The sequence below is a fragment of the Medicago sativa genome, chromosome 1 (genome assembly GCF_051527215.1).
Source record: "Medicago sativa cultivar Bolivia chromosome 1, Bolivia_mono, whole genome shotgun sequence".
Lineage (NCBI taxonomy): Eukaryota > Viridiplantae > Streptophyta > Magnoliopsida > Fabales > Fabaceae > Medicago > Medicago sativa.
Genome location: NC_140749.1, coordinates 55,108,302 through 55,128,532, shown reverse-complemented (window position 1 = coordinate 55,128,532; position 20,231 = coordinate 55,108,302). Strand labels below are relative to the sequence as shown.

The 20,231-nt window shown below is 31.8% G+C and overlaps 2 protein-coding genes and 1 long non-coding RNA gene across 3 annotated transcripts; 1 reads left to right on the top strand and 2 right to left on the bottom strand.

The window, feature by feature from the left end:
• The first annotated feature begins 3,395 nt into the window (after nt 1-3,395).
• LOC146955508 (geraniol 8-hydroxylase-like) lies at nt 3,396-9,135 on the top strand. The gene is given in 4 exon segments (XM_085748606.1): nt 3,396-4,273; nt 7,510-7,577; nt 7,717-8,286; nt 9,112-9,135. Coding segments are annotated over 4 exon segments (1,506 nt in total). The 5' UTR covers nt 3,396-3,429.
• On the bottom strand, nt 4,389-5,803 carry LOC146955509 (uncharacterized). The gene is made up of 4 exons (XM_085721828.1): nt 5,514-5,803; nt 5,247-5,399; nt 5,064-5,141; nt 4,389-4,950 (listed from the first exon to the last, which is right to left on the bottom strand). Exons 1-4 carry the CDS (start codon nt 5,748-5,750, stop codon nt 4,756-4,758), a joined length of 663 nt encoding a protein of 220 aa, XP_085577954.1. The 5' UTR covers nt 5,751-5,803; the 3' UTR covers nt 4,389-4,755.
• Nucleotides 9,136-11,746: 2,611 nt separating the features above from the next.
• LOC146955507 (uncharacterized) lies at nt 11,747-13,869 on the bottom strand. Its single transcript, XR_015016655.1, has 2 exons — nt 13,400-13,869; nt 11,747-12,059 (listed from the first exon to the last, which is right to left on the bottom strand). It is a non-coding gene; the product is annotated as an uncharacterized LOC146955507 (long non-coding RNA).
• Nucleotides 13,870-20,231: the final 6,362 nt, after the last annotated feature.

The following is a 20,231-nucleotide window of genomic DNA, read 5'->3' as shown; positions in this document are numbered from 1 at the left end:
GACAAGAATTTGTCCCATGCAGATATGCCAGGAGCTAAAGCCCTGTCATAGCAATTTGCTAGGATCGCATTTGACATTAATTCTGCTCCACACAAAAACCCTGGCAAATGGCTTTTTCCCAAGGATTCTTGCAATTTCACAAAGGAATCCGCCCCCGACTAATTGCAGCATTTCTTGTAGTGATATAATGTTTGACTTTATGTAATTATGTTAGTAGCTATGTTGGTTATTATTTTGTAATTACTCTCCTAGGTTTGACTCCACCTTTTGTAACTATATATACTCTTGATCATTATCAATGAAAGGCATGTAATTGATCTCCTTTAGAAACATTTGTAATGTTTTAATTTTGAGTATAAAAGTTACTTCTGTATTAAAAAATCAAATCAATATTGTGTAGAGATCCTAATTAAAATGCCATGGGACTGAAGCCCATAAAGAAATTGGTTAGTCAACTTCACCAAATGACAAATACTTCAAAAGTATCCATATTTAATTTTTCGATTGAACAATTGTTTGTCAAACTTTATTTATGAACGCTAAGGTTTCATTTCCCTTAGAAATCAGACGGTTAACCCAGAAAAGAAATATTGCTTATTGTTATTTTTGATGAAATCTTGCTTTTACTGTTGTGGGTTATTCATATTTTTTTTTGAATAATGGGTTATTCATATTTTATTAAAATTTAACTAATTTTTTAATTCATAATTAAACTAATATTTAAAAAATAATAAAACCGTTTAAGTTAATGTTAAAAATAAATATAAAAAATACAATCAAAAGGGTGTAGATAATTTATTTCTTCACCGCAATGAATGAATTGTTCATTGTTGAAAAACAATATTAATTCTTGACCCTTAAAAAAGTGCTTAGAGCATGCATCCACAATGGAGACCCCCACATTTGAGGTCTTAAACGAGTCTCACATAGACACATCACTTTTTTATTATTTTTTAATAATAGTACCTAATAGGTACTCAATCATTCCAATGGAGATCCTCTATCAAAATGTCTAAATGGGTCCCACCAATAACTATTTATTAATGAAAAGCAACAAAATCAATTCAAATAATGATTATTTTATTGAAAAGTGGTGTGGGGTCCACTTAAGATTGGAGATCTTAAGTTAGACCATGGATCTTAAGTGACCCCCAATTTTCTCTTCCACATTAGGAATATCTATTAGGTACCAGGTCTTAAATGGTAAAGAGCGGATGCTGTTAGGTTAGTCCCTACCTTTTTTTGAAAAAGTGTTTAGGTTAGTCCCTACCTTTTTTGACTCGTATGGGTCCCTACTTTGTTTTGGACAAATATTGCCATTTTTTCTACCAAAAGAAAAGTATCCCTTCTTTTACTCCGACTCAATATAGTGTCCCTACTTATCAAGTTTCTTTTTTGAAAAGTATCCCTTGTTTTTCTCTGACTTGATACTTAATGAGGTTCTCTTGGTTTAATGGTCATGCTAACCAATATCTCTAGAATACTAGTTTTTTTTTTCTTTCAATAATCTCTAACACACAAGTTAAAAACATAAAAAGAAGTAAATTTTATATTAACATAACATTTTTTACACTTTTAAATATTTTTTTAAAGAAATTTCAATTCTTTTTACTATACTTGTTTTTTCTTAACTGATATTTTAAGGACATTAGATAACATTTTCCATGTTATATATATATATATATATATATATATATATATATATATATATATATATATATATATATATATCCCGGACGACATGCTGTGGAGGAAGGACATCCCACTTAAGGTAACGATCTTCGCGTGGCGGCTGTTTCGAAATAGGTTGTCTACAAAGGCTAATTTATTCCGTCGGGGGATTATATCTATTGATCAGCAAATGTGTGTTGGTGGGTGTGGAGTGCCGGAGACTGATGTCCATTTGTTTCTAAATTGCGGTGTTTTTGGAAATATTTGGCATATGGTTCAGAAATGGTTAGGAGTTTACACAGCTATGCCGGCAACTTTAATAGATCATTTCTTTCAATTTAGTACAACTTCAGGTTATGCAAAAGGGAGGAAGAATTTCATGTCCCTGATTTGGTTTGCGACATCTTGGGTACTTTGGAAGGAAAGAAACAATAAAATTTTCCGACGCGAAGAGAACACTACTCTTAGGCTCCTGGAAAATATTAAAAATCTTTCTTTCTGGTGGTATAAGGCAAAATTTATAGCTTTTCCTTATCAGTTTCATGATTGGTGCCAGAACCCGTTGTTATGTTTGGGTGGTGCTTAGTTTTTGTTTCCCTCTTGTTTAAACTCTTGTTGTAATCTTTGAGCTTACCTTTTTGGCACACCTTGTGCTGGAGGGGTAGCTGGTTGTTAATATAATTCATTTTGATTTCTTCAAAAAAAAAAATATATATCCAATCATGAATTTGTTTTTAGTCATATATTTTTAGTCTCTCCCATTTGGTAATTTTTAAATAAATTTCTAAAATAAAAATTATCTATTGGTACACTAGATTCACAAATTTCTAGCAGCGTTAGTCAAAGTATCATTGCAAAGACTTGATAGTATTTTTAATTTATGAAACTAGTTAAAGATCCTCAGATATTTTAATGAGCTCTAAATCTCAATCGTTCAAATTAATTGATCCTACGATTCATATATTTTTATATTAAAATAAAAAAATGGCATTTGACGCCCTATCTATCCCTTTGTTGTTTTGTGGATCCTTTTTATTTCCTTCTTTTCATATTAAAAAAGTCTTGTTAACGAGTGCTCTAAGGACATTATTTAAGGAATCTACAAATTAAATAAAAAACTTATCTTCAAAATACAAGTCAAACGATATAAAAGTCATAAATACACAATTTTCAATGTAAAAGTTCGTTCGAACCTCAGTCACCACAAAAAAAAAAACAATGTCCTAATGGCATTTGTTAGCATTTTTCTTAAAAATGATTAAATAAAAAAAAATGGGGATGTTGAAAAATTAGTGAATGTTGTTTCTTTTGTTAAGTTGGAATGGAAACAATTCTCATGTTTTAATTTTGAATTTAAAAAGTTACATTTGCATTAAAAAATAAAATCAATATTTTATACAGATCCTAAAATGTTAGAGAGGGGAGAACTAACGTTAATTTTGCTACTTGTGAAACCTAGAGGGATAACTAAGGTTAGTTTTGCTGCTTTACATACAAGAATTGAGGAATATTTATGAAAGTGACTGAAATTTGTTTTACTTGACATCTTAATTCGAAGAATTCAATATTCACAACTAGCCAGCCACAGAAATTTCCATGCACATGTTATTTTCTCTTGACTATCCACATATGCATATTATGGCAACTGACATTATTAAAGACGTACGAGTCTATATAAATCAAGTAATTTCACAGTTATATTTACAAAGCAACATATCAAAATATCTTAATACCATATCCTCTCTACTGTAGGTTAAAATGCATCCAGAAATGTATTTTGTAATCACAATGCTCATTCTCTTTTTAACATACTTTGCTATAAGCTTAATTTCACTCATTGTTAGAACCAAAAAACAAAAGTACAATCTTCCACCAGGTCCTTCACTTCTTACAATTATGCGAAATGTTTTTGAATTAGGAAAAAATCCACAATACTCATTAGCCAAATTCTCCAAAATATATGGCCCAATAATGCATTTGAAGCTAGGTCAAATTTCAACCATAGTAATTTCTTCACCAGATATAGCACAAGAAGTGCTTCAAACCCATGATCTCTCATTCTCAGATAGAACAATTCCTCAAGCAGTAGCAGTTCTTGATCATGAACATTTTAGCTTACCCTTTATGCCAGTTTCAGATCTTTGGAGAGACCTAAAAAAATTATGCAAAAACCATTTGTTTTCTAGCAAAACACTCGATGCTAGCAATGAACTTAGGTGTAAGAAGCTTCAAGAGCTTTTAAGTGATATTGATAGAAGCAGCTTAACTGGTGAAGCAGTAGATGTTGGAAGAGCTGCTTTTAAGACTTCATTGAATTTTTTGTCAAACACTTTTTTCTCTATGGATTTTGTTAACTCCACAGGTGAAACTGATGAGTATAAAGATATTGTTGAAAATCTTGTGAGAGCAATAGGAACACCAAACATGGTTGATTTTTTTCCTGTTTTGAAGATGTTTGATCCACAAGGTATCAAGGAAATATCAGCTACTTATGTTGAAAAGATGTTGCAAATCATTGATTCCTTTATCACCAAAAGGTTGAAGTTAAGAGAAGAGGAAAATTATGTCACAAATGATGACATGTTAGATAACTAGTAATAACGCCCGTGCAATGCACGGGATACTTCAAGTTATATATGTATATAAGATTTGCAACTATTTTCAACTTGTTAAGGTCTCATCATGCAAAACTGAACAAAACACAATAACAATGAGGATTAATTCTAAAAACCCGACTGCAGCTTTGAAATTTGATTGTCTACAAAGTTAACATTACAACAATAACAGAGACGCCCAAAACAAACTTATGGGACTTAGATGGATCAATCATACCACAAACAAAATGCCCAATATAACTGGGTCTTACAAAGATTCGAAATACTTAATAATAATAAACTAAAAGTCATCCATGTTTTCCTATTTGGTGGGATGCCACACTCGACTCTAACAAAAGATCCTGCATATGTGGGAGTGATACGGATTAAGAAAACAATACTTGAAATAAAGACTGATACGATAAAAGGAAAAACATAATGATTGAACTGCAAGCCATTATCACAAACTTAGAAGACATCAACTTCCTAGCTAGATCTTCTCAATTTTGATACTCCGCTTCAACAGTTTGATAGGAAGGTTCAGATCTTCATCTTCTTCAGCAGTGGGTGAAACCCTTTTACATATCTTGTTTTCAATCACCACATCAGAAGTACCACCAATGCCCAATGGGGTAACAGCCTCATCTAGTTCAACAACAGCAGATGAAAACTTGGGCAGCAGATCCTGTAAATATACATTGTGTTTGTTAAAGTCCAGCCATTAATTAATTTTGAATGTTATGTTTGTTTGACAGAATGAGAGATAAGTAAGGTACATCTGATAGTGTTTATAAGTACCTGGCTCACAGCAAGGCTAGCAGAATCGATCACAAGTTCCTTCCCTTTGGAAGAAGATGCAGTCAAAGTCTCAAGTCCCTTAAATTAATGTGTGATTAAAAACATTAGACATTAAGTTACAGGTTGGATTTTGTTGTTAAATTACATTATAGTTGAATTATAGAGTAAACAATTAACTTATACCTCAGACAGCACAAGAGTTGAAGCACCAGCCTGAGAATCACCACTATCTCCTGCCAATCCACTCAAAGAACCAGCCTGAGACAGCACAAGAGCTGAAGCACCAGCCTGAGAATCATCACTATCTCCTGCCAATCCACTCAAAGAACCCCACTCCTATCAAATTGAAATTGTAAAACTAACATTAATTAAATACCATTTCATACATTAATTAAAAAAATAAGTTGAAATGAATACTTATGATTATAGAAAAGCAAAAGAAATATTTACATTCCTATAGAAGATTGCTTCCTCCTTCGCCCACTTGGTCTTAAATTGATTTATGATAACTCCATCGGTGCATATCTTACGCACGCGAAAGGACTGTTCAAACCTAGGACTTGTATCCGCTTTGCATTTGACCTTAAACAGGTAAGTGGAATTGACCAAAGCAGAAATCTCGGCTGGAAGAACTCCAGGAGCAGCATTCTGTGTTAAGAATGAAGAATTTGAACATATTATGCACATAAGTCTAAAGCATTCTTAAATTCTCAACAGTTAACATGCAAAAATTACAGATTTTGAGCAAAGAGTGTAACAGACCACATCATGTGCCTCCACATATTTCAGATATGGGAACAAACTTAAAGGGAGAGCCAGTTACAATGGCAGAAGACAGAGGCATAACTTTAGAAGAAATCTGGAAGTTAAGCTTCAATGGATGTGTTGTGGGTTTTTAGCTACCATTATTAGTGGCAACAGTCAAGTTCTCAAAAGCATACACACTGCCTTCAGCAATTTGGCTCTGGAACTTGTAAAGTAGAGTCCTCTTAATGTAGGCGTGAATCCGACCTCCCTGAAAATAGGACATCAAAATCAGTTCTTAACAGTTGAAAGCTTTAAACTTATGTTAATATAAGTTGTATCATTAGACAATCAGCACAAAATTTAAAAGAGTTTAAGTACTGATTTTTTAATGTAAAATCAAAGTTATAAAATCAGTACAGACTTAAAATCAAACTTAAAAACTAAAAAACTGTTTTTGACAATAACTGTTAGCCAGTAAATATACAATAAAACCACATAAAAGGTAAAAGCTTTAAACTTATTACTTAAAACTACAATATCAATACAAAATCAGTACTTAATTAAATACACAGTTGTAAAAAATTGTTGTGATGATAACTATTAAGCACTAAAACTACTATAAAACTTCTTACAGAAAATAAGTAACATTATTAGCTAAATAAGAACAATAAAACAAAAAAAAAATTGAAAGTAATTTTAACCTCAGCATCCATAAGAACCAATTCAACAGAGAAAGGCAATGCATTTTTGTTTAAATCGTTGACCAACCACAGCCTAAGGATTCAGGCCTTAAGATTCCAACATGTTTCAGGTTAATTTCAGAAATTGAGTGAAAACTCTTAGCCATTTCAACTTTGAAAACAAAAGCTTTTGAAAGAAAAAAGAGAGAGTTTCTGAATACAATGTTGGGATTGTGGTGTGAGTAAACTTTCAATATTTCCCCCAATTTCTAGAACCCCGAGTCTACCACATCATCTATTAAAAACCATAAAAAAATTACACACAAAATAAAAATTTAAACTTACATTGTTATCATGGCAGAAGGAATCTCTCCACAGCTGCCCTAATTTTCTGATAATGGGTAGATTTTAGAGTTAACTTTGTGGAAAAATATTGAATTAGTGGAATCTGATTGAGAAAGGAAATGGGTTGGTTTTTGTGAATTTGGGATATGTGTATTTAGGTTTAAAATATGAGGAAATTAGGGTTAGATAATGACATAAGGTATAAAGTTTTACTGTGAAACCTTGTTTAGATAAGATTCCTGTGCTACTATTAGCCTGCATCACTGAGAGGGAAATAGACTTTTGAAAAACTTGCATGAAATAAGGGTTGTGGGAAGAAGATGAAAACCTGGTATCGGGGAATCGCTTCCCTGATGGGTAATCAGTGTTGCGGTTGACCAATTTTGTTTGTCATTTTGTTTTTGTTTGTGAGTTAAAAGGCCGACTAATTCAAATGGGCCTTATTTGAAACCCAACCCAATTAAAATGAATCTGAAGGCAATGAAGCTATTTGAAGCCAGTGACGTTGGTGATTCCATTATTTGTCTTAGAGCTAATTTGAAATTTGAAATCGAAAGCTAAATTAAGATAAAACTTGTACTCTGTAATACTTCTGATTAATAGGTGGCATTGCTTATAAACCAACACCTGTAATATGTTACTATAAAGGTGTGAAGTAAAGGTCTAATATTAAGATTTGCTCAACATCTCTCAAGAGAATGCCCAAAAGATGGACAACACTAAGATTAAACATTTGTTTCTTGTAAGTTTTCTTTCCAACCCTATTCTATTATTTTTTAATTTTGTTTTGCAAATCTATATGTATTTTTTCTTTTGATTAATTTTAACTATTTTTATGTTATTATTAAATACTTATATTAGATTTTGTGACTTTGTTATAGGATTTATTTGTTGCTGGGACTGATACAACTTCCTACACAATAGAACGAGCAATGGCAGAACTAATCCACAACCCACATGCAATGTCAAAAGCCAAAGAAGAACTTGAGCAAACAATTGGTATAGGAAATCCAATTGAGGAATCAGACATTACTAGACTCCCATATTTGCAAGCAATAGTAAAAGAAACATTACGTTTGCATCCATCAGCTCCACTTTTGCTACCAAGAAAAGCCAAGATAGATGTCAAAATTCGTGGATACATTGTTCCTAAAGGTGCACAAGTCCTAATTAATGAATGGGCCATGGGAAGAAACCCTAATATTTGGGATAATCCAAATTTATTTTCACCTGAAAGGTTTTTGGGTTCAGAAATTAATTTTAAGGGCAAAAATTTTCAATTGACACCATTTGGTAGTGGTAGAAGAATGTGTCCTGGAATGCCACTTGCTATAAGAATGTTACATACCATGCTAGGATCGTTGATTAATTGTTTTGATTGGAAGCTGCAAAATGGTGATAGTGAAATTGGTCAACCCTTGCGAGCTATTCCTTTTAGACCATTTACCATGGTCACCAACATTAAACACCCTTCAACACCCACTTTTTCAATTCCCAACACTCCACATCATCTTCTCTCTCTTAATTCAACACTCATTCAACTTTAACCTCTCCAATGGTTTTTTTTCATTCAACACTCTACCCCACCACCTTTTATTTCTTATTCTTATTTAATTTTATATTTTTGTTTTTATAATTACATAAAATTACAATTATCGATTATAATTAAATTAAAATAAAGAAACACTTAACATTTTTTTTTGTAAAAACAAAATTTATTTAAATAATTTATTTTTATTTTCTTAACTTAAAATGCAATACAACAAACTAAGCACGCAACACACAAATAACTTAAAATGCAAGAAAAAAAAAGCACACAACACACAAGCAATTTATTTAGTACGATACAAATCATCTTCAATCACGAAACATTCCAAACTTTTGTGTGTGTTTGTAATTTTATTTGGCGAGCATGTATATTTAAGTATTTAATTTTTTTTTTCCATGTTTAACATATCAAATGGCGCCATTTGTTGTTTTTTTTTACTATTTTTTTTTGTTTGCCATGTGAAATGGCGAGCATAATATTTGTTTTTTTTTTTTTTTTTGCATGCCATGTGAAATGGCGAGCATCCTATTTGTTTTTTTATTTTTATTTTTTTTTGCATGCCATGTGAAATGGCGAGCATCCTATTTGCACGCCAATTGCACGCCGCCACGTGGCATCCTGTGGCAGATTAATTGGTGTTGAATCCGTTAATCCTCTCTCTCGTCCAGCAGTTCATTCAACACAGTTTCAACATGCCATTGCAGTGCTTTTGCTTGTTTAATGTCAGGTTCAACAGCACCATTGCACATAGTCTTAGAGTAAATAAGGTGTAACATACAATTGAGTAGAATTTTTATTTGTGTAAGGCACATTCAATGTGACAAAAAAATTGATTTATTTATATTGTTTTTTGAAGGAATTTATTTATATTTTTTAAAATGAAATCTAGTTATATTTTTGTGATAATATTGTACTCAATGAAAATTCATTTGAAAATTAAATTAACATGTAAATTTTGTTTGAAAAAACAAAATTTTCAATAGCTTTAAATTCTTAACTAAATAATTAGCATACGTGGAAAATAAATTATAGTTGCATTCAATTTTTACGTGGAAAACAATTTTTTTTGAACAAAAATAAATTATAAGGTTATAAAATATTTAAACATAAGAAAAATACATGCTCATCAAAAACCAAAATTGTCTTTCTATAAAGATTTGAGAGGAATTGAAGGTTAATTTTGTCCACAATAGAATGCAAAAATGTCTACATATATCTACTATTTATATTAAAGTAAGGTTATTCTTATTAGAACAATTTACAAGTGGCATCACCGTATGCATCCAATTTCCGGGCAAAGTTATTATGCATAAGCCATTTCCTTATGCACCGTGCATAAACACTTCACAACCATAAGATTTCATCCAAAGAATCAGACAACAACATCATGTTGGATCTCACTCAAACCAACCCAATCCAACGGACATCACGCTCATTCCATAATTTCCCTCCACTCTCAACTCCTCACTGGAGCAATCACCGTCAAACCTCTCCGACCACCGTCAAACTTCTATCACCACTTGCCGGAGAAGTTTCTGAAACCACGTAATTGAACAATTCGGAGTAGTGACGGCGATGGCTACAATGAATCCGGAGGAGCACCGAATGCCGGGATCAGCGAGTTATCACCACGAGAACAAGACCGATTTCTACCTATTGCAAACGTGAGCAGAATAATGAAAAAAGCTTTACCGACGAACGCGAAGATCTCGAAAGATGCTAAGGAAACGGTGCAGGAATGTGATTTCCGGCGGTTCTGTTTTCAATTGAACCCTGCTGGATCAAAGAAAACCATTAAGTACATCTAATGGTTTTGGGGTACAACTGCTGGAAACCATTAAGTACATCTAATGGTTTTCCACAACAAAATGGTTTTGGCATTCCGGTACGGTGTTGATGGTGAACGACGGTGTTGATGATGAGATTGAAGATTCTGGAAACCATTTCCACAGAAAAATGGGTTTGGAGTACAACTCACAGAAACCGTTTCCACAGCAAAATGGTTTTGGCATTCCGGTACGGTGATGATGACGGTGATGATGATGAACGACGGTGTTGATGATGAGATTGAAGATTCCAGTGGTGATGATGATGAATGACAGTGACGATTCAGTTTGTTTTCGCGTTTGGGGGTGTAGGAAGCAATTATGTTGGGATTTATGCACGGTGCATAAGGATTTCCTTATGCAACCATAACCACTCCCCCAATTTCCCGCTTACTTTATTTTGCATATATATCTTTTTTTTGGTAGTGGTCGGGGTTTGAACCCCGGACCTTTGCATATTTTATTTTATGCATGTATATCTCAACAAGCCAAATCTTATTTTATTTTATTTTACATATATATCTCAACAAACCAAATCTATTTTTATTTATTTTATTTTATTTTTGCAATGATATCTCAACAAACTCATCCAATTAACAATTCAAATGTATTTTTTTTCTTTTTCATCTAACTTGCGTAGTTTCTTTCTTTTTTTCAAGATAATTATTTGTTAGAAATCTTGGTACATTGTACTTTTTTATAGTTGGTTTGTGCTTTGAAGAATCAGCTAAAAAAATGTTACGAATCTCACAATTCATATTAACTAGGAAAAAGTTACATTAGTAGTCCTTTATCTTATTTATTTGTAACATTTTGGTCCTTTATATTTTATTTTTCCCGTTTAGGTCCTTTATTTCTCATAGAAACACATATAAATCCTTTTTCTCATTATTTTATTAAAAAATACATAATTTTATTTTATAAAATATATTTCTATTAAAAATAAAAATCAAGAAATAAGATGAACATGTTCATCATCTTCATCTTTTTCCTTTAAATCTTCATCTTCCTTTGAATCTTCATCATTTTCCTTCAATCAAAATTTTTTTACACAAATATATCTTCAAATATCATCAATTTATGTTATGTTAATCTTAAATCTTTTTCTAAACAAAAAAATCATAACCCTAATTCTCAATAAGATTGAATGGGGTAGGGATTTATTGAGAATTTGAGGACATGGAAGCCCAAATGTTTCTAATTCACAAAAGATGTCCTTTATACGGGGAAACAAAGGACATGGAAGCTTATGATCCTAGGTAGGTACAAACACAATAACAACTAGTGCACGAGATGACCCTAAAAAATGCAAGAGCAAGTTCCTGGACGGTGTTCTTGTATCTCCGAAGATTGAAAGAGTTAGAGATCTATTTTGAACATAGCTTAAAGACACCACAAATAGTCCATACATAGCTTGTAATACCACTGTCCATATTTTGAACCGCTTCAAATTATATAAATTGAAGTGTTTCCAAGATATGTTCGGTTTATATTATCCAAATCAGACACAAATTGTTAAAATTTGTAGCTGTAGAGGGTTTGACACGTTTCAAATTATATAATCTAAATTTAGCCCAGAACACAACTTTATAGAAATTCTATGTAACACGCATACTAAACTTATCTAGAATATCTAGCATATGTGAGTTATATTTAGTACTGAATACATTAAAATTACAATAATAAAAGTTTTCTAATGAATAAGAATATACATCATTCTAGGATCGTACATTTGTTAAATACATATATGATGTCATAAGGAATAATTCGAACTAATTCGACACGAGCATATGAAGATATATCATCCAGTCTCCTGCATTGCCTCCCTTGCCAAGTACAACCTGATAATCTGAAATAAATAAAAGGGATTGGGGTGAGACAGGATGTCTCAATGAGTTCCACCTATCCTAGGCTGTTGGCAATCTCGGGGAACCTAGGATCGCCATCTGTTTCTAAACTCAACCCATTTCGGGTTTATATAGTTTTGTCATGCATAACTGAGCGATCGGGGGATAACTAGGATCGCTATCTAAAATACTGATACTAATGCTGAAATCATACTCATAATTATAGTCATAATGTCTATCATATTATGTTAGAAATGTTAGCGTCGAACAAACAATATTATCTGAGTTCATTTTACGGAATAAACTCAGGTGGAGTAACCCCGGAATTTAATCCACTGCTAATCGGTAATAATTCCAACTGACGGAAACCCAACTGACGGTGATATCGGACTCCTCTTATTGTCATGGGTTCATCCTCACGGACAGTGCCCGTTCTAACTTGCGGGAACCTTTCGTATCCAACTGGCGGGATAGCGAAAGCCACGGCTTAAACATGTTTTAATATTATAACTGGACTAATTTCTGATAACTGAAATATCCTCAACTCCACTACTAACGGAGAGTTAGAGAAGCATAAATTGTCTTAATTGATCTTCTTATAATCATGAAATGACCTCAACTCCACTACTAATAGGGAGTTAGAGAGTCATAACTTAACTTAATTTATTTTCTTGTAATTGTAATATTCTTAGGATATACTACTGTTCGAATATATCACTATCTGACATGTAACATAATACCTATATCTAATAGGTTCTAATTGGTCTCGACTTTCTAAGTCTAAGATATGCTATAATAATTCTCGTCATTAACTTAAAATCAACGAGATAATGATCCATTTCTTATAATGGTAGTTTACCCGAACTAGTAACCTACCCATGAGATATCTTCACGACTAATCCGTTGTAAATGCATCCCTTATGTCAATGTGAAATAATCATATAATGGCACCTAAGTTGGAGGATTGCATATGTTTATGTCACATAGTTAAAAATATGTTTTTTCCACATTATAGCCGAACAATGGCCAACTTTGTATATCGAATGTTCCATTCCAAATAAGAAAATAATTTTGAAAGTAAACTGGTAACAAAAACATATGACAAGTTCAATTTTCCAAAACTATATATATGTGTATCGACATTTCAATTTAAATCATATCCTCTATCATTAGGTTTAATTAGTTTTACACATTAATATAAGAAATTATAGAACAAATTAGTGGGGTATCTAGCTATGTCACACTTATGCTAACTATGTCCTAAATATTCAAAATCACATGTCAGCAATCAAATGGTATAATTCACTAAACAAAAGGAGGGTTTACTATCTAAGGAACTCACCATAAGAATTCTGGATTCTCTCAATATCTTTTGCCACAATTCAAAGCTCCTACCATTACTTTCCCTTCAGCCCTCTTCTCTTGCTCTTAGAAACCTTATTTTCAGACCTCTGCTTCAGTCCTTGTCCATTCAATATGGCCGGCGAACCCAATATTTTAACATGAACATTCCAACAACATTAGTGCACATTTTTATTCAAAAAAACTGAAACTTGTAGCTCAAATTTCTCCATCATAATATAACTTAATTAAGTCATTCCAAAGTCTATTTCATGTTAAATTTTGTCTTCTTTCAAATGGTCCAAGTCCCATTCCAAAATGATGTATGTACAAAGAGATACAACAGAAACAATCAGAAGCAATAGTGCAGATTTTCAGTTCAGCAACAGCAAGTTCTAGCTCAATTTTCTCAATGATCATCTATCAAAATTCGACAAGGATTTCTATTCAATGATCAAAACTTTATTAGAAACTCACCTCTTCTTAAAAGCCAAAGAATCTCTACTGATACAACTTCCAAATTTACTACCTTTACTCCAAACCCACCTTTTCTCTTTTAACTCCTCTTGTTGCAGTCCCTTAGGTTCTTTGTATTACATGAGAGAGTTTCTCTAAAGATTAATCATGCAAGCTTTAATTGATGATTATTGAAGAAATTTGGGGTTAGGGTGGTTCGGCCATGTGGTGAAAGAGTGGAGGGAGGATCATCAAAGTTTATTCCATTGGTTGAAAGTTGTTTTACACATGGAGTAGTTAAGAAGTTGAGTGATTTGGTGTGAAGGAGGGAGATAGCCGAGAGATTAGAGAGATGGAGGAAAGGTTGGTTTAGCACGTGAAAAGAAAAAGAAGAAATAAGATGTGTAGAAATGATCTTTTGCCTTTTAAAATATCTTGTAAGGCAAGATTACCATTTTGCCCTCACTTAAGTCTCAAGGATTAAAATAATTGACAAATAAAATTGACAGTGTATTTAAGCAGGATATTACATTCTACGACACGTCAACAACAACAACATGCATTAAGCATTAACAATTACTCCATCTGGTCATATATATAAGAAAATATTCTTTTTTTAGATATATTGAATAATTAATGTATCTCGTTTACAATGAAGACTAGATACATTGATTATTAAATGTATCTAAAAAGTGGATCTTTTCTTATATATAGGACCGGGGGAGTACAACAACATAATTTGAACAGCATAGTCCTAGAATGTAAAACAAACAAAAGATCTATGGGCACCAATTAGATGTTGGTGATACACACTAAGATATAATAAACCTGCATTATCCAACTGTTCCCTTTTAAAATAAAAGATCAAACAGTTAAAGTTAAAAAAATCAATAGGATCTATGGTGGAACACTCTTAAAATTGGTCCACTTAAGTCATTTGAGGTTAAAGTTAACATCCAAGGACCTTTTTGACTAACGGAGCAAAACCAAGGGGACCAAAATGTGAGTTTTACAATTTATGGGACCAAAATGTAAACTCATAATTATTTAGGGGACCAAATGTCCAAATAAGCCTTTTTTTTAGTCATTTATGATGTCAATGTTTCAACGTTGACCTTTCATTCTGTCATCTTGTGGGGATAATATGAATGGTCAAAGAGGATTGTTCGAACCTCCATCTTCTTGCACTGCATATTTACCATTAGGTGTTTAATATGTTGCTTTTTTTGTCAAGTAGCCTTATGACTAGAAATTCACCTTATACTAATATCATGGGGACTAGTGGGGTGTCTGGGGTTCGAACATCTGTCCCTGCATATATTACGCAATGTCCTTAAACTAATATCATGGGGACTAGTATTTTGTTGTAATAAGCATTTTGTTAACGTAAATGTATTTTGAATTCTTAATTAAATAATAAAATGTGTTGAATTATTAAATTTTGTTGTCAATTTATACAATGTCTCTTTCAATCATGTCTTTTTAATGGCTTAATTGGACATTTGGTCCTCTAAATAATTATGCGTTTACATTTTCGTCCGATAAATTGTAAAACCCACATTTTGGTCCTCTTGGTTTTGCTCCGTCGGTCAAAAAGGTCCTAACTGTTAACTTTAACCCCCAAATGTCTATGGTGGACCAACTTTAAAAATGGTCCACCATAGATCCTATTAATTATTCTAATTTAAACCGTTTGATTTTTTTTTTAAAAGGAGGGTCATTGGATTACGCAGGTGTATTTTATCCTACGGTGAGTCAACAACAGCTAAGTAATTATCCCTTTCTTCATCTTCTTCCTCACTCTTCTTCATCATCTTCATACCATTTTCATTAACATTCATAACAAAAAAATCAAGAAAAATATAAAAACCCCACAGTTTCTTCTTCCTCATTCTTCTTTCATTTCCTTTTCTTTCTTCCTCTCTTTACAAAACCATATTCTCCCGCTTCTCCTTTTCCGACCGAAATTTCCAGCCACCCACCGTGGTGTTTTCGGCCCTTTTTTGCCAAACAAAATACATAATATTCACCCTCTCTTCGTTCTCTATCTCTTCCTGAAATTAAATTTTAGATAGGAGACATTTTTTTAGTCTCCAAACCTTCACTTTCATTCTAGATCTAGACCACCACAAAATGTCATGTGACAAACCACCACCATAAACATACTCTCCTTCATATTCTCTACAAAATCCACAAAGAAAACCAATATTGGATGACCTTGCTCCAGTGATCACCGCGCCGGAAAATGGTACCACCGCGTCGGAACATGTCACCACCGCATCCTGTTGCGCGTATGTTGATGTTGTTGTTGTTGCGTGTATGCGCCGGAAAAATTAGATTTTATGTTTTTTTTTCTTTTCGAATCTTCCTATGCATAACTGCAGTCACTTGGGCTGTGTCAATTACAACAAGTTAAAACATCACTTAACTACGTGAGGCTGAATTCGAGAGAAAAATAGTGAACAAATGCTAGGTGTGGTACAAACATTATAATAATGATTGAAGAATTTTTTATTTTGTTAGAGTTTTTTTATTTTGCTGGATAATGGTGGTGATAAAGGTTGTTGTTTATGTGTAGTGATGAGATGATGGTGGTGTATTTTTCTTGAAGGTTGTTGTAATTTTTGTGTTATGTTGTGTTTCTTTGAATTTGTATTTTGCAAGGAAAAAAAAAATTCTGGAAAAATGTTGTGTTTCTTTAACAGCCATCATGATTGGACGTGAGTTCATGTATTCATTCATACGATTTATCCTAAACAAGTATCTGATAATCAGAAAAAGAATAGCCATAGCCATAACCAGTATCTATTTGGCTTGATACCAATTGATAAAAGTTTAAAACTTATCCTGGATACAACAAAGAAGGAATAAGAAATTGTGTACATAGTATGTTTAGGTTCATGAACGACTGCCAACGAGTTATGAGAGGAATAACTACCCTCATCAGGTTTAGGTTTTCAGAGTATTGTTCATAATGCTTAATCTGATGGGATGATGTTTAAATAGCTAAACTGCTGAAGGCAGAGACCTCCCATTGAGCTTAGCTAAATGGTCCAACCCATCACGTTCCATTTAGAAAGAATAGCTCAATCACACATATCAACTAATTAGTGTTTAACACAATAGACCATAATTTATAATATACCCCTCCCTTGAAAAGTAAAATTGATACTCTCCTCCTTTATGAGATGCTTGAATTTCAACTCTTTCCCTTAATAATTATATATATATATATACTACACTTTAATCTATTTTTTTTGTGGTGGCCGGGGATTGAACCCCGGACCTTGCATATTTTATGCATTGTCCATACCAACTGAGCTAACCTCACGAGGGCACACTTTAATCTATTTTAACATAAATAAATATTTTTATAATATATACTAATTTTGAATCACGATTTAAAAAACACAAATTCGTTTTCTTTATAATTTAAATGTCAATTATAATTAAATTTAAATATTTTGTTATTAATTTTATAATTTGGAGTATAAAATTCACATTTAAATAAGCACTACTTAATTGACTTTATCAATTTTTCACATATTTTAATTTTATTTTGGGTTGTTTCATATTTTATAATAGGGTTTAAAACTACATGTTAATGAAATTGTGAATAAAAAATAGCAAAAACTACGTATTCAAATTTTGATTATATTAAAATGAACTTGTAATAATATTTTTCTTCAAAGTGTGCTAGATTGTTTTTTTTTTCTAGATTATTAGAAATAAAAAAATTATTGAGGGAGTGAAGCGTAGATTTTAACATAAGAGGGGAGATGAATGTAATTCAAGCTTCTCTCAAGGGAGGTGAGTGAAATATTTTTTAATATGTTTTGAATAATAGGCGAGTAAAATGTATATTTTAACATAAGAGATGAGTGAAGTGTAATTCAAGCATCTTTAAAGAGAGAGAAGTGTAATTTACTCAAAGAAAAAAACCGGCATTTGAGTTTTGACGCTCTATATTTCACTTTATTGTTCCGTGAACCCTTCTTCTTTCATTCTTTCCATATTAGGAAAAAAAAGGATTAACTAATTTCTTTAATTACTAGTAGTGGGGATGTAGAAAAATTAGCGAGAGTTGTTTTTTACTTTTTTTAGTTAAGTAATAAGTTGGAATGGAAACATTTGTAATGTTTTAATTTTGAGTTTAAAAACATACTTTAATTTTGTATTAAAAAATCAAATCTATATTGTGTAGAGATTCTAATTAAAATGTAAGCCCACATAGGAATTGGTTAGTGAACTTCACCAAATGACAAACACTTTAAAAGTACCCATGGCCATGTTCAATCTTTAGATGGAATGATTCTTTGTCAAAATTTACTTATTAACGTCAGATTACTAAGATCTTATTAACACATAAAAGAAATAGTCCTTTTATTGTTGTGGATTATTCATATTTTATAGAAATTTAACAAATTTTTTAATTGATAATTTAACTAATATTTTAAAAATAATAAAATCATTCAAGTTAATGTTAAAAATAAGGGAAATGTTAACCAGTGCCCCGGGGGCACTGGTTAAGGGTCAAATATAGTAGGATTTGCATTGAGAGATGTGTAATCAGTACATTAAAAGCTGAAAAAGTATGTGTTTTTATTTAAAATTTCCTCTTTTGGCTTTCTTAACCAGTGCCCCGGGGCCACTGGTTAACATGACCCTAAAAATAAATATAAAAATACAATCAAAAGGGAGTAGATAATTTCTTCACTTAATGAATGAATTGCTCACTGTTCAAATTGAAAAACAATACTCTATTAATTCTTACACTTCTGAAAAAAGTGTCTTAGGTTAGTCCCTACCTAGCTCCCTTTTTTGACTCGATAGGGTCCCTACTTTGTTTTCGACAAATATTGCCATTTTTTCTACCAAAAGAAAAGTATTCTTTCTTAAACTTTCTAAAACAAGAAAAGTATCCCTTCTTTTACTCTGACTCAATATAGTGTCCCTACTTATCAAGTCTCTTTTTTGAAAAGTATCCCGCCCTTTTTCTCTGACTTGGTGATACTTGATGAGTTTCTCGTGGTTTGATGGTCATCCTAATTACTCCATCTATTCTTTTTTAATTGTCATATTTTGATTTTTTACATAAATCAAGACAACAAATACTTTTAATATTTTTGATACAATAATTTATCTTTTTCCTATAATAACCTTAATCATTTAATACTTCATTTCATATATTTCTCTCTCTGCAATAAATATATAAGGATAATATAGGTAAAGCCACATTTAATGATACATTGAACTTTGAAAACGACAGTTAATTAGAAACAAATTTTTTATGCAAAAGTGAGAAGTATAAAGGAACGGAGGTAGTAATATCCTTGGAACATTAGTTAAAAATATAAAAAGAAGTAAATTTTACATTAGCACAACATTTTTTACACTTTTCTCTTCAAAAAAAAAAAAAAAATTTTTACACTTTTAAATATTTTTTTGAAAGAAATTTAAAAAAAAAATTATTATACTTATTTTTTTAACTGATATTTTAAGGATACTAGGTAACATTTTCCATGTTTTATATATATCAAATCTTGAATTTGTTTTCCATTTTCTCTCCCATAATGGCTAAATGAGAATTAAAATAAATAGGATCGACATATTACATGGAATAATTTCAACATGAACAATTTCTTATAGACATTAAAGTAATACCACAGACGAAAAACAAAAAAGTTATATATTTGTAAGGATGTAAAAAAAAAAAATTTGCACAATCTACTCTGCAAGTTCAAATTTGTGTTCGAGCATAGCATTTCAAATGTTGCCGCATTCATTTACTTTGCACTATTAAAAAAGACATATTTCATCTTTTATAATCTATTTGTTTCTAAATACATGCCGCTGCAGTTTGATATTATATACTATTAAACAGATCCGATCCTTAGCAAGAGCAAGGTGAGCTATAGTATCAAGCCTCACAATTTTAGGAGCCTCGATTTTTTTATATAGCACCCAAAAATAATAGGTATATATAATAAAATATAAAAAAAATCAATAGACATCTTGTAATAGTTTGGTGGTAAAATAAAATACACTTGGGTCCTTGGTCTTACTCGGACATTTGTGTGAATTTGAACCAAATATAAAAGTCTCACTTACATACACAACTATTACGTCATTACAATTTAATATGCATGTCAGAGTTATCTATGAACGTAGAAAACTACTATATATAAAAGTCTCACTTACATACACAACTATTACTTGGGTCCTGATATGCCACTTGCTATAAGAATGTTACATACAATGTTAGGATCATTGATTAATTGTTTTGATTGGAAGCTACAAAATGGCGATAGAGAAATTGGTCAACCCTTGCAAGCTATTCCTTTTAGAGTAAATAAGGTGTAACACACAATTTAGAA